The sequence below is a fragment of the Bidens hawaiensis genome, unplaced genomic scaffold (assembly GCF_021521415.1).
Source record: "Bidens hawaiensis isolate Kalapana, Puna unplaced genomic scaffold, B.hawaiensis_p1.1 tig00026018_1, whole genome shotgun sequence".
NCBI classification, from domain to species: Eukaryota; Viridiplantae; Streptophyta; class Magnoliopsida; order Asterales; family Asteraceae; genus Bidens; species Bidens hawaiensis.
The window spans coordinates 36,812-51,565 of NW_027494192.1; the positions used below are offsets into that span (position 1 = coordinate 36,812).

At 38.8% G+C, this 14,754-nt stretch overlaps 1 protein-coding gene across 1 annotated transcript; it reads left to right on the forward strand.

Annotated features, from left to right (window-relative positions):
* Window positions 1-2,008: 2,008 nt before the first annotated feature.
* Window positions 2,009-3,095, forward strand: LOC143572821 (uncharacterized). Its single transcript, XM_077057871.1, has 2 exons — window positions 2,009-2,357; window positions 2,560-3,095. The coding sequence occupies exons 1-2, from the start codon at window positions 2,009-2,011 to the stop codon at window positions 3,093-3,095; spliced, it is 885 nt and encodes a 294-aa protein (XP_076913986.1).
* Window positions 3,096-14,754: the final 11,659 nt, after the last annotated feature.

Below are 14,754 nucleotides of genomic sequence, written 5' to 3' on the forward strand. Positions count from 1 at the left end.
CATAACAACCCTGAAAGATAATCGATTGAGTTCACACAGATTCGTGGCCTTATTTAAAGCCCTTCACCGACAACGCTCGGGTTTTACCAATCCCAAATTAGTCGCTGGTCCACCTCAATTTTTTTTTCCATTTTTTTAGTTCTGATACCGTATCGTATGTTATCAAAACCGACCGAATTCGTGTCAAGTTATTTCCTCAATACTCGGGACCAACGACGCTTGGGTTTTACCACCGCCCGGGTTTTCCAACCAAATAAACATCTTTGTAAATAGTTTGTTCTCATATATTTTTATATTTTTATATGTTAATTTGACGAATTAATTTTTTTGAGTTTTAACGCTCAAATTTTACCAATGGTGTCTATATTGTAACGAACACAGCCGTACTGACCGAACTCGTGTCGAGTCATCGTCGTAACACTCAGATTTTTCCAACGCGCCGGGTAGAAAAACTAGCTTTTTATATAATAATGAAAAATAAGTGTTTCGAGCAAACTCGATCCGATTTGACAATCTTAAGTTACACACTTTTGACTTTTCTCTTTTAGATGATGAGGATTCATGCTTTGATAAAAAAGAATGGAGCCAAGTTGATGACTTGATCCGTGTCATAGAATTAATCAATTGATTTCCGGGTCAAATGGCTTAAAACTTGAAAACATTAACCAACTTGAAGCTACCATCATTTCACATAAAGGAACAAATGAAGATCACAAATACATCAAAGAAATCTTTTCCCCATCGGGTGTCTTGCAACCACAATAGTTAACCTTCATCCAACATCCAACAAATAGGTTGATCAACACTGAGTTGTTCAACATTTTGGAAAAACCCATAAACGCCTCAAAATTAGAAAAAAAAAACAAACAAAAATGATATTTGATACTGTTAATAATGTACATGTCCGAAAATTGTCTAGGGCAGCATGGTGGTCCTGGACACTGGACAAGCAAAAGAAAGGGACGATTCTAGATGCGGGGAAGTTTCAAGAAGAATTGTGCCTAGAAATAAATAATCTGCATACAACTAAAAAATCAGAAGATTGGCATGGCTACTATATGAGGTTCCAGCTATGGTGTTCGAGATAGAACAACTTGTTTTAATAGATTTAAAACATCGATCATGAATTTCGCAGTATCTGATTACCAATGCAAGGGCCACTTTAATAATACAACAACCAATTAATGAAATAGTATATTTGTTTCAATGTGAAAATGTAACTTTAAATTCATAAGTACTATATACAAAATCAAGTGATCAGGGAAATGTATATGTGTGTATGTTGGTAATTTCCATCAATATCGGCCCGTCACGTGTAGGTGACCGGGTTAGACCTATTGGGCCTATGTTATTCATTGGTGATGTAATAGGTTTATGGGGTTACAATTAGGCTTTAATATTTGGTAATTTATTGTTGACCAGGTTACGGTCTCCCTATATATACATAGCCATGTTAGGGTTATTGTACAAGTGAGAGGGATTATTGTATTCAAGTTTTATGTAGTTTCTTGATTATAATAATATGTGAAATTACCCTAAATATTGTATACTTTTTTGTGTTTTCGTTATCAATTCGTTCTTGAATTGGTATCAGAGCGGTTAAGCTCTTTGCGTCTCCGTTCCAACTCACATCCATGCTACCGAAGTTGAAGTTAATAGAAAAAAAGGATTTTGTCACCGTTCAAAGAAAATCTTTGATTGGACGTTCGGTAACAAAGTCAAAAGTAATTGTTAAATATAGAGTTCTTTATTTAATCTAAATTATTTGCAAAAGAATGTTGCTATTATTATATCAGAATTCTTCGTTGGAGATTGCAGTTAAATGGAATTCCTTTTGCAAAAACAAATTGCAATATTGGTTTGGATTATTAATTTGCATTGGTCACGAAGAAATAAAGAAAGTTTCTTCTTTGGGCAGACAGAGAAAATAAAGAATTAATAAGTTGATTTACTTCTTTTGTTTTTCTTGGTTCAACTAAGTGCTTGATTGACTTTTGCGGTTAGAACGATGGGTGATAAAGAAATAGTGAAAACGAGCGGTGGAAGTGGGAATGTGAACCCGAATGTGTTCCAAAATCCCATGATTACCTCTACCAACTACACAGTATGGGCTATTCGAATGAAGGTACTCTTGAACGTGCATAAGGTTTGGAATACCATTGATCCGGGTGCAACCGATGATGATAAAAACAACATCGCGATAGGGTTGATTTATCAGTCGATCCCGGAAGCAACAATCATGCAAGTGGGTAATCTTAATTTGGCCAAGGAGATTTGGAACGTGATTAAGATGTGTAATCTTGGGGCTTATCGGATTAAGAGGGCAAGATTGCAAACTCTCATGAATGAGTTTGATGGTATGAGGATGAAAGAGACGGATACCATTGATGAGTTGTAGCGAAACTCTCGTGTACGGCATTGAAAGCGGCGAGTTTAGGAGAGATTATCAAGGAAACTAAGATGGTCAAGAGGTTCCTTCAAGTCTACCCCGAAGTAAGTTTATTAAAATTGTTGCATCTGTTGAACAAACTTTGGATCTCAAAACGGTTGTGTTTGAAGACGTGGTGGGACATTTAAAAGCATACGAGGAGAGGATTCGGGAAGAAGACACGCATTCCGAAACCCAAGGTAAGCTTATGTTTCAAAGGTCTGAATCCTCAAGTAGTCGGTACAATGATCGTGAGTCCACTCGTGGAGGTTGTGGACGTGGAGGAGGGCGAGGACGAGGTGGTCGCGGGTCGAGTCAAAACCGTGGTCATCAAGAAAACGCCATGAACTGGGAAAACCGTGAACATAAGAGCAAAACCAAGGACCTCTCAAAGATTCAATGTTATCGATGTGATGAGTTTGGACACTTTGTCCATAAGTGTCCCAACCGAAAACAGAAAATTAAAGGCGAAGCAAAGTTAGCCGAAGCATCTGAGACAAGGGATCCTGCTTTGTTTATGATGAAGTGTGTTCAAGAAACGGTGTTCTTGAATGAAAAGAAGGTTATACCCGGAAATTACGAGTCCAAAGATGGTGATGAATGGTATTTGGACAATGGTGCGAGTAACCACATGACGGGTAAGAAGTCTTTCTTTTCTAGAACTTAACAATCGTGTCATGGGAAATGTTAAGTTTGGGGATGAATCTTATTTTGATATAAGCGGTAAGGGGTTGATTTTATTTGAGGCTAAAAGTGGTGAACATCGTTTTCTCACGAATGTTTATTTTATACCGAGTCTTCGAAGCAATATTATTAGTCTCGGTCAAGCCTCAGAACATGGGTGTGCTATTCATATAAAAGATAACTACCTTACAATGCATGATGGGCAAGGTAGGTTGTTGATGAAGGTGACTCGTTCCCATAATCGGCTATACCGGATACAATTAAAGATTGGTAAACCTGTTAGTTTACATAGCCGAATTGAATAAAAAAGTTGGTTGTGGCATGCTAGGCTTGGTCACTTGAACTTTGAATTTATTAAGCTAATGGCTAGGAGGGAGATGGTTGAAGGGATGTGTGGCGTTACCCATTAAAACAAGTTATGTGAATCTTGTTTGATCAAGAAGCAAACGAGGCAATTCTTTCCTAATTCGGCAGCGTTTAGGGCAACTCGAGCCTTAGAACTTATGCACAGTGATCTGTATGGACCGATTACCCCTTCAACAATAGCGGGAAACATGTATGTTTTTGTTTTAATCGATGATTACTCACGATTTTTTTGGACGTATTTGTTGAAGGCTAAAGATGAGGCGTTTAAAGCTTTCAAAAAAGTTTAAGGAATTGGTGGAAAGTGATGTTGTAGGTTCCTAGCCGGATCTAAACAGGATTATCTCATAACACGAGGGTGCGGAATCCCTTACGTATACGATACTAGTGTTTATACGAGAGAGACGTATAGAACATGTAATACGTAAGAACAAAGGTTTACTTATTATTAGATGTTAAACCAAAACACCAATAAACCTAGCCGTTCAAACCAACTGATAAAAACCTAAACAATGTAATAAGCAAAAACCCATAAACTCAAACTAACAAGTTCACCAAAACATAATAAGCAAAGTAATGATTACAGACACAATAGACTCAAGACTAATGAACTACTGGCATAATGCACTAGACTCCCCCTTGGCAGTAGCTTCATTTCTCTTACATCTTCGTTTCGTCTTGTAATCCAAAAAGCCGTACCTTCCATCTTCAAGCATGCACCCCTTGTCTCACACAAACTGACACCACCCTTTGATACTTCCTCGCTTCATCTTTCCAAGTTGGAATATAAAGGATCTTCATTTCGTTTTGTACCTGCAAATCAGCTTGACACAAATTAACCAGGTGCATCGGATTCAGCGGTCTCATAATCGACGTACCATCATTTGAGATCTTTCATCACATCTTGAGGCATGGTCTTCATTGGAGCCTCTTTCATACATCGAATCGGTTTGTACTTCATCACCATCCACAGCTTGCCATCAGCTCGCATTCCCCGTTCCATGTCTTCAACCAACTTCCCTTTTTGAGGCTTCAACAACTCAAACTTTTTCTCTTTAACAACTTCACTCCACACAATCTTACCAACCCAGCTAGCAAACATGTCCCCACTCCTGTTAATCCACTTTAATCGAGCCAAATCATTCACCACACATTCAGGCAACGTGTTGAACGATCTCAATCTCTTAGCAAAATACTGAATCCCATTATATCTCTTAACCACGAACACCTTGAGTTGATCATCATACAACCAACAGATAATACCTTTCGTTGGCTCATCATATCCCTTGATATTGTAACTCCTTTTGAACATCGGAGCTACCTTTGGTTTCTTTATCTTAACAAACCATTGAACACACTCTTCTTTCCATCTTGGTTGTTCTTCCCACTCAGACTCCCCAACTCCACTATTATCTTGAGTTACCCGTTCCATACCACCACTTGGAATATCATGTCCAACACTATCATCAGTTATCTCACCTTCTACTAATCCACTGTCAATTTCAATCTGTTCACCAATAATTTCAATCTCGCTAAAAGGCAACACATCTTCATCCATATCTTCCTCATCATCCACCACAACAGTCTCACTACTTGCACTGCCAGATGGAGCAGTAGAATCCCCATGTGATGTGGAAGCCCCAAGAGTTTGTTCAGTTCTTGGCAGCTCACCACCTGCATCTTTCAATGCATTAGGATCATCATCTCTGTCCTCTCTCCCCTTTGTTCTCAACTCATCACCTTTGCAACTAGTCTCCCCTGAGATGCAAAGAACTGCTTTAGAGCATCAAAAAGTTTACCATGTTTAATAAGAAGAGACGACTGGATTTGATTTTCAGCCACTAGCTGTTGAATAGCTTGCGTCAGAATGAGATTAATTCTTGACTGGTCAGCCACTACACGTTCTATAGCCGCTATTCGCTCTGAATCTGACAACGTAGTATCAAAGGCAAATGACATTTGAGAGATATCTTGAGCATATGGCGGAGGGATACCTAAAGTCACTGGAATCTCTAATGATGGTGGAATAGTAACCGGAGGTGGAATTGTAACCGAGGACCTAGCAGCTGCCACCACAGTAGATTCAACAAACATATACACATCTTCAGATAAAGTAACAGTACGTTGTGGTAAGGACACAATCTCTGGCACTAACATCTCACCAGTAGATGGTACACTAGACGGTGTTGACAAAGCCACCGTTGGTATAGAATATGTCACTAGTAATGGAGCAGATGAGGATTGGACCAATGTAAACGTACCAGACAACTGTGGAGGAGTAAAATGAACAACACGCGAGCTTTCACCAGCTCTAGCCTTCTTTGATCTACGGACTAAGGCATACATCTCCTCTTCATAATCCGACTCACTATCATCTGAATCTTTCTTTTGTTTTCCTTGAATCCTCTCTTGCGCAGCCAGAACTCTCTGAGCTTCAACAGCTTCATCAGTGGAAGAATAAGATGAGGTTTTCTCTCAATCCTCAACAGAGGGTAGAGATTGACCAGATGAACCAACGATCGAAGAGGATGGTACCCCGGACACTTCAATTGAATACACCTGAACATCAGAAGACACACCAAAAATCCCTTGTATTCCCAAAGCAACATCAAGATCTATCCCCTCTACGGCAGACATAACAGGATCAATAACTGGATTATCCAGTACGGGAGCATCTTGAACTGGATCAACATGAACTGGAGCATCATGAACCACGGTAGGTGGTTGAGGAATATCAGCTTATGCTGGAATAGGATCAGCAAAGTCGTCATCTGGTGGAGCAACATAGTCAGGATTCACAAGATACCCAAATAAAGTTGTGTGCCTCGGACGACGATCAACATTACTTCGTGCGCTCGATGATCGACACTGAGAAAAAATTCTCTTGTTCACAATTTCCACAAACGAGAGAGGACGACGTTGTGGAAGATTAGGAGCAACATGATTAAGAATCATCTGTAAAAATATGGGATAAATCAAGAAATGTTCCCGAGCCACTGCCCGCCACTGACGATCAATTTCGTAGAACACCATATGACTGAAACTAAATGGTTTATTATATGTCAGCGCGGTCATGGCAGATTGCATTTTCGCACCCATACCATCGGATCCAGCTTTGCGACCAGACATGCATACAATGAACACATGCATTAAGAAACGTCATTGGTCTAATAGCAATCCTTTTATGCCTTGTGTGTCTTCCAACGGACCTGAGTACCCCATACGAAGAAATGCCCCGTTCCTAAAAGTAGCTGAAAACTCTGTGGGATCAAGAGTAGTTTCAACTCCAAACTGAAGAGCTTCCCGTATCTGATTTGTAGAGAACTGTACCACCTGGCGATTGATGGTAGCACGCATCACTGGAGGTTCCACTCAAAAATCATATTCCACTGTTCTCCAAATGTCTTCAATATTTGGTAATGAGATCGGAAGAGTTGTAGTGATAGCATGAAAAATACTTGAGCGGATGAGAAACGTGATAATTACCGAGTAATCATCTGCTCCACGAGCATCTGGGTCTAATGTCACATACATGTTGGCCCCAGGAAGAATTGTCTCTTATCCCCGTCTCCTCCATCACATACATGTTAGACGAATACTCAAACAGTTTGTAACTTCTCTTAGCATGGTGGCCGCGAAGTTAATATTACTGCGAAGTTAGTAATAACATCGCCTAGCGTGGAAGCAGCGAAGTTAGTATTGCAGCGAAGTTAATAGTAACTTCGCCTATCTGATAACATCGTGGTATGAAGTGTTAAGAAATCAAATGCCTTTTCCGTTGCACACAAGGACAATCAGAAGATCAAAATAGGTATAACAATGTCCGATTAAGACCATGGAACCTTTAAAGTTACCAATCTAGTAACACAGAACAATAATTGATGATATATTTGTGATAACCAAGAAAAACATTATAATCGGTAGTTGTTAGGGTTGTTAACGAGCAAAGATATTAAATTATGAAGCATGATGAGTGTATAGACCTTTTACACGCAAGAACACAGACTAAAACGATGATTTAGCAAGGTTGATTTCTGTGATAAGTTCGCTGAGGGTTTGTGAGGGTTTATTTGACCATATTTGACCCATGAGGGCCTTTTATACTTTCAGGAAACCCCATAGGCGAAGTTAAGATAACTTCGTCATTACAAACAACTTCGCCATAGCGAAGTTAACCTTTGAAAATTTGAATATTTAGATCAAGTACGAATAACCCAAGATTTAATGAAATACAGATTTATAAACAATTGTATAAAATAAACTAAAATCAAATAAAGTAAAATAAAGTAGACGGGATCAAATTTCAGTCTTTTAGAGAACCCAACATGTTTAAGAAAATATCCGAAAATGAAATCATATTGAATAAGAGGCTGTCACTAGGATTCATGTTCAGCGTTATTATGACATAGAGAAACAGGTTGAAAGCAGGTATGAAACTTAGCGAGGTTTTCATTGCATCTGTGATACAGATTAGGTTCAATTAGGCTCAAAATTTAGATGGACATCACTTAAGGAACTGTGATGCCTCCTATCTATTCTCAAGGCGTATTTGGTTTTCCCCATATCACCCCGATTTGACTTCGACCCGTAGTGTCTGATTAAACGATGTACATGTAAGTCGGCTTTACAATCCTTTCATTAAGCGTGTACAAGACTCAATTGGTGCCTCTTACATGTTGTATTAGACTTTTTGAATTTCAAAGGCAACAAAACATCATCATTCATATTTTTATTTAAGAACAATAACTAAACACCTGCAAGTCCCAAATCTAGATCACTGCAGATAGATAACACAATATACGCGGGGATCAAGACACTAAACGGGGTCGTGTATGACTGGGTAATCACTTTTCTGCCTATCATTCAGAGACATATATGTGGAGACATGCACATTTCAAATGACTCTCCACAGTTAATCGAGCAGATTTAATTTGTATCGCATCTACTTTTACGCACCATGGAAAGCTACCTTGCCAAACAATGACTGTTCTAAAGTCTTTTAAGCTTAATAACTTCACCCGTTAGGCACTCAAGATCAATTTATCTATCATTTTCCAAAGGTTGTATCAATTTTCAATTTAAACACCAACTTTGAAGTTTCTTGAGAAGCTATAGACTGAAAAAGTATATCATTTCCCAAAAAAAAAAAGGTTTGCATTCAGACGCCCCGGTCACTTCAGAGCCTTTGGGTAAATGGCTGTCCCAAAAATCCAGTGGATTAGCAGGACCAAACACATACGAATATGTGTCCCTCCAACTAAGTGTAACCGACATAATTTTCAGCAAAAAAATAAAAACACATCACAACCGCCCAGATGCTTTCAGTTATTAGGTTAATGGCTATCCTTTGAATCTACAAGTAGATACAAGGACCAAACATATTCAAGAACATGTCCTTCAAACTTAAGCGACCGACATAATTCTCAGCAGTAGTGAAGGTTTTTTTTGTTTTTTTTAAGAAAGAACAAACTGTAAAAACAAGGTTAATTGGGATTGATCATCCCATTAAGCTCAATAAGGTTTTGAAAACGAGACCGGTCAAAAGCTTTTGTAAAAAGATCGGTAAATTTTTCTAGAGAATCAACCTTTTCAAGGATGATTAATTTCTTTTCAGCACAATCTCGTATAAAATGATGACAAATGTCAATATGTTTTGTTTTACTATGTCAATGGGATTGTTAGTTACTGAGATTGTGGCAGTGTTATCAACGCAAATAGGAGTTTGAGTGAAATTCAGACCATAATCACGCATTTGTTGTTGTATCCATAAAACCTGGGAGCAGCAATTTGATGCTGCCAAGTACTCAGCATCACAGGTGGATATGGCCACAGAGGTCTGCTTCTTGCACTGCCACGACATCAATCTTCCTCCGAGAAACTGACAGGCATCAGTTGTCGATTTCCTATTCTAATTGCATCCTCCATAGTCAGAGTCCGTGTATGCTACCAGATCCAGTTCTCTCCGTTTGGATACCAAAGACCCAAATTAGGCTTTCCTTTAAGATACCGCAAAATTTTCTTCACCCCCTTCATGTGCGACTCCTTTGGATTAGCCTGAAAACGAGCACAAAGACAAACTGCAAACATAATTTCAGGTCTGGAAGCAGTTAAATACATTAAAGAACCTATTATAGCCTGATACTGAGTGGGGTCCACATCTTCATCACTGTCGGAGTCAGCACCTAGTTTGTGGTTGACACAGATCAAAGTGTCAAACGGGGTGCTTTCTTCCATCTTATAACGTTTAAGCACATCGTGAACATATTTAGTTTGATGAATGAGCATGCCATCCATCTTATGATCTAGCTGTAAACCCAAAAAGAAATTTAATTCACCCATGGCACTCATCTCAAACCTTTTCTTCATGACCGCCTCAAATTCCTAACACATTGAAATCTTTGAGGCCCCGAAGATGATATCATCCACATAGACTTGAACAAGAAGAAAGTCATCCCCGTTCCACTTCAAAAACAGTGTACTATCAATCTTTCCTCTCACAAGTTCATTTTCCAGCAGGTAATCAGATAAGGTTGTGTACCAAGCTCTTGGAGCTTGATGTAGACCATATAATGCTTTACTGAGTTTGTACACATGACCTGGAAAGTCGGGATCAGGAAAGCCTGGAGGTTACTCGACGTATACCACTTCATCTACTTTGCCATTTAGGAAAGCACTCTTAACATCCAGCTGAAACACGTTCATATCTTTGTGTGCAGCGAAGGCCAAGAAAAGTCGAATTGCCTCCAGTCTTGCCACAGGAGCAAACACCTCACTGTAGTCGATCCCTTCTTGTTGATTAAATCCTTTGACTACCAATCTTGCTTTGTTCCAGACGATTACCCCTTTCTCATCTCTCTTGCATTTAAATACCCACTTCGTACCGATTGTGTGCACATCTCGTGGCTTTTCAACCAACTGCCATACTTCCATTTTGTTAAACTGAGCCAATTCTTCCTACATGGCTTCTACCCACGAGCTATCTTTCAATTCCATCTAATAGTTCTTTGGTTCAATTTGACAGATAAAGAAGGCATACAAGCATTCATTCATAATACCAGTGTCTTTAATGCTTGCATACACAGGTGTATTTTCTTCCAAGCTCCTTTTGGTTCGCACTCCATCGGAAGGATTACCAATCACATTTTCCAAGGGATGATTCTTGTGGATTCTGGTGGTTTAGACAGGACCAACCTCTAAGTCTTCGCCAAGGATAGGAGAGAGTTCATCTGAATTATGTTGAGTATGAAACGGATTGATAAAGTCATCACCACTTAAGACAATAGGAGTTTCAACAGCACTTGTCACGGTAGTTTGTTTATCCATAAACTGTGGACGATGCATAATGGCCTCTTCTTCATCAAGTAGCATCTGAGTGGCCATCCTTTCTTCTGTAGCTACAAAATCAATAGATGGTAAGGTAAAAGATTTAAACAAGTTATCATAATCAAAAGACTCTTCTGGTCCCATGCTAGGTTTTGGTAATTTGTAACTGGTAATGTTTGTGTTACATACCACCTCAACCTTATTGTTCGATAGATTAAAAACTCTTCTGTTGGGTGACCCAACTTCGTAGCCAACAAGAATACCTTAGTTAGCCTTCTAACCAACTTTTGAATTAGTCTTTAAGATCGAACATGGGGACCCAAAAGGTTCAAGACCTTTCAGATTAGGCTTTCGACCATGCACTAATTCATAACAGGTTTTATTTAATCTTTTAACAGTTAAAACACGGTTTAGGATATAGCAGGCTGTGGCAACAGCCTCAACCCAGAACACCACGAGAAGTTTAGCATATGCCAGCATAGTCCTGGTGCCCTCGATTAGAGTTCTATTCTTCCTTTCAGCCACTCCATTCTGTTATGGAGTATACGGTGCGCTAAACTGATGCTATATCCCTTTTCTTAGACAAAACATCTCCATTTGATAGTTCTTGAACTCTGTGCCATTATCGCTTATGATGTATTTGACTTTTTCACCGACTATGTTTTCCACCTTGGTAATCAGATTAAGTACCAATTACACTGTTATCTTTAGCTTTCAGAAAATACACCCATGAGTAACATGAGTAGTTATCAGTCACAACCAAGCAATAGGGCGTTCCACCCAGGCTTTTAACATTTATGGGACCAAATAGATCCATGTGAAGCAAATCCAAAGGTGTGACAATTGAGTTAATCAGTTTGGTGTGACGTGGTTCTTGTGCTGCTTCCCTTTCTTGCATGAAAAACATTGATCTTCAAAGTTGAAATTATTCAATGGATCCCCAATCACCAAACCATTCTTGACTAGGTAATTCATTTTACGTAGATGGATATGACCCATCCTTCGGTGCTACAATTCCGATTCAGACTCTGTTGCTTTTGGCAAAAGTTATGATTCTTCTGTCGCCTTCTTGGTGGACCTCATGTCCATCACATATGTATTTTTCTCTCTTGAAGATTTCATCACAACCCAGGTTTCAAGAATCTTGAAACCAGGATAAAGCATGAGTGCTTCATTCTTTGTAAAGTGCTCGGTGTATTCTTTGTCACAGATCTGAGAGACACTTAGATGATTGTGCTTTAACTCTTCCACAAAATTAACCTTCTCCAACTTGATCTTCCCATTAGTAACAGTATCGATTCCAGAAATTTTTCCTCCACTATCTCCTGCTAAACTAACACTTCCTCCCTGTACAGCTTTCCAATCACGTAACAATTTCTTGTTACTTGTCATGTGCTGGGAACAGCCACTGTCGACAACCCACATGTTGTTCACAGTCCTATCCGACTGTTCATGCACAATTAAAGAGACAAATTAAAAGAGGGGGCCCAAGACCTTCTAGTTTTGGGTTGGTCAAACCTATTAAACGGCATCCAACTCGTTGGTAGCCTAAAGTTTCTTCGAGGTAAGTTTCCATTTGATCTGACAGGAAGATTTCTAGAAAAATGATTATGAGACCATCCAAACATCCTTGATTTTCTAGCATTAATAGATTCGAAGTTACCCGTTCTATGATTAACTGGGAAAAAATGAGGTTGGTTTCTTTGAAATCTTGAATTTGCCCAACGATTAAAGTTGGATGTTTTTGGGTTCTTACCAGCACCAGTTTTAAAGTTCGTTTTATTCTTAGTTTTGGTTGGCCTCATATTTTTAGATTTCTTCCTTTTCAGCGGACAGTTATTGACAACGTGTCGTCTCTTGTTACATCTAAAGCAACTCCTGTTCGGACTACTAATTTTGTCCGTGCAATTAGTGTCGTTCTGAACATTCTTTTCAGGATTGCAGTAGAAGATGAAGTTGCTTCACTGACGGTTTGTTTCACATAGGAGGGGACGAATGGGTTTAATGAAGATTTCTTTTCGCTAAAAGTATCACTCTCCCCCCCCCCCTGTCCGAGTAATACAACTTCAACATCCACTTTACGAATGTTCAAAGACTCCTTATGCTTGGAATCTTGATTCCTGACTGAAGAAATTTTCTAAACCGATTCGTTAATATCTTTATTGAGCTTCTCATGATTGTTTAATCCAACGTCAGTGTTGCTTGATTGAACTTTAACGGGTAGAATGTTGGAGATGACATTACCCATTACTATCTGATCAGGCTTAACAAAAGCAGAAGGATGATGACAAGGAATATAAGTTTAATTATTGTTAAAAGGTGGTAGAACTTCAGTGAATCCAATTCCTCCTTTATCGTTAGGAGAACGTTGAACACTTAGGACATGATTAAGCATCATTGAAGAATTCCTAAACTGTTCAATTTTTCTGTTTTGTTCCACCACTTTCACTTGATAATCTGCTATCTATTTATCCTTTCAGCAATAAGTTTGGTGTTTTTCTTCCACTACCTCATAACTTAGATCAATTACTTGTATTTTCTCAGCTAATGTTGCCTTAAGGCATCTTATGTCTTTTTCACTAACTTTTATTTTGACCGAGTAACTGTTTTTTTTTTTTTAGAGTAATGATGTTCTTCTTTTACAGTTTTTAATTTGTTTTCCAAACTTATATACTGATCAGTTAGAGCATTCAATTGATCAGACAGTTTTTCATATTGTTCACAATGAGGTTCAGAACATACCTCAGAGAGCTGATCATTCACTTCTGCCATGTACGCTTGATCCTCCACTGGTTCCTTTTCACATCGTCCAGTCACTATATTCACCAAATTCGCTTGTTCAATCACTTCCTCCACTTGAATGTTCCAGTTATATCCCCCATCATGTTGAGATACCATGGCTCTTCTCTCAGCATCATTTCCACGAGTTGGTTTGTTTTGACTCCTTTCAACTCTTTCATTTGTGCATTCCCTTGCAAAATGCCCATTTTGTTGACAGTTATAACCACGAACTTTTAACTTATCAAACCCCGGTCTCTCTCCCACAAACTTTCTTCCTGTCTTCTTTATAAACCTCTTTACCCTTCTAACTATCATAGCCATTTGCCACTGTATATCCATCTCTTCCATGTCGTCAGCATCTATCTGATAATAATCCTCATCCAAAGTAGCAGGGTCAACTATTCTACCTTTGATATATTTCTCATAGGAGGCCATGAAAGAGGCATAAAGAGTAAATTGTTGTTCAGCAGATCTTACACTCATAGGCATCTTTGAGTAATTCACACTTGAAGAACTTGTGGAAGAGTTACCAACTAAGGTTTGAGGTTTTGAAGAACTACTTCCACCTGCTACAAAGCATATATATCCATCCATATTCATCACCACATGACCATCTTGAGAAGGTTTTGGTTCTCCACCTGAGTAATAAGCGGTCGATTCTGTTTTAGAACTTAGGTTTGGAGAGCCTTTTGCAGCATACATTCCCGGATCATGAACCTAATCAATAGGCGTCTCTTTTCGTAACATGTTAAGCTCATAATTACGTAACTTATTGACCACATTTTCTAAATCAAAGCTATCAAATTCTTTATCTTCTCTCATCAGTACTGTGTACATCTCCCATTTTGGTGGAAGTGCATCAAGAAGTTTTTCCACAATCTCACTCTCAGTATATTCTATGGAGTAGTTATTCAACTTGGTCATTAAGTGATAGTATCTTGTGATGATGTCATCAAGTGATTCATTCTTAAAGTACTTGAATACTGAGAATTGAGTTTTCAGCAACTTTGTCTTGGAGTTTTGAATTCCGACATTTCCTTCATAGTGGTTCTCTAATGCTTCCCATAATTCTCTAGCAGACTTGTACTTTCTGAACGTATGAAGAATTTCCTGAGGTAGTGCCATGGTGATTGTTGCTAATGCTCTACTTCCTCCTCGTACATTTTCTTCTCATC

What these genes read in the sequence shown, in the direction of transcription:
- LOC143572821 (XM_077057871.1), top strand. Translation starts at nt 2,009, where the DNA reads ATGGGTGATAAAGAAATAGTGAAAACGAGCGGTGGAAGTGGGAATGTG. An exon ending in TCTCATGAATGAGTTTGATG is followed by an intron (nt 2,358 to 2,559) that starts GTATGAGGATGA and finishes TTGTGTTTGAAG; the next exon opens with ACGTGGTGGGACATTTAAAA.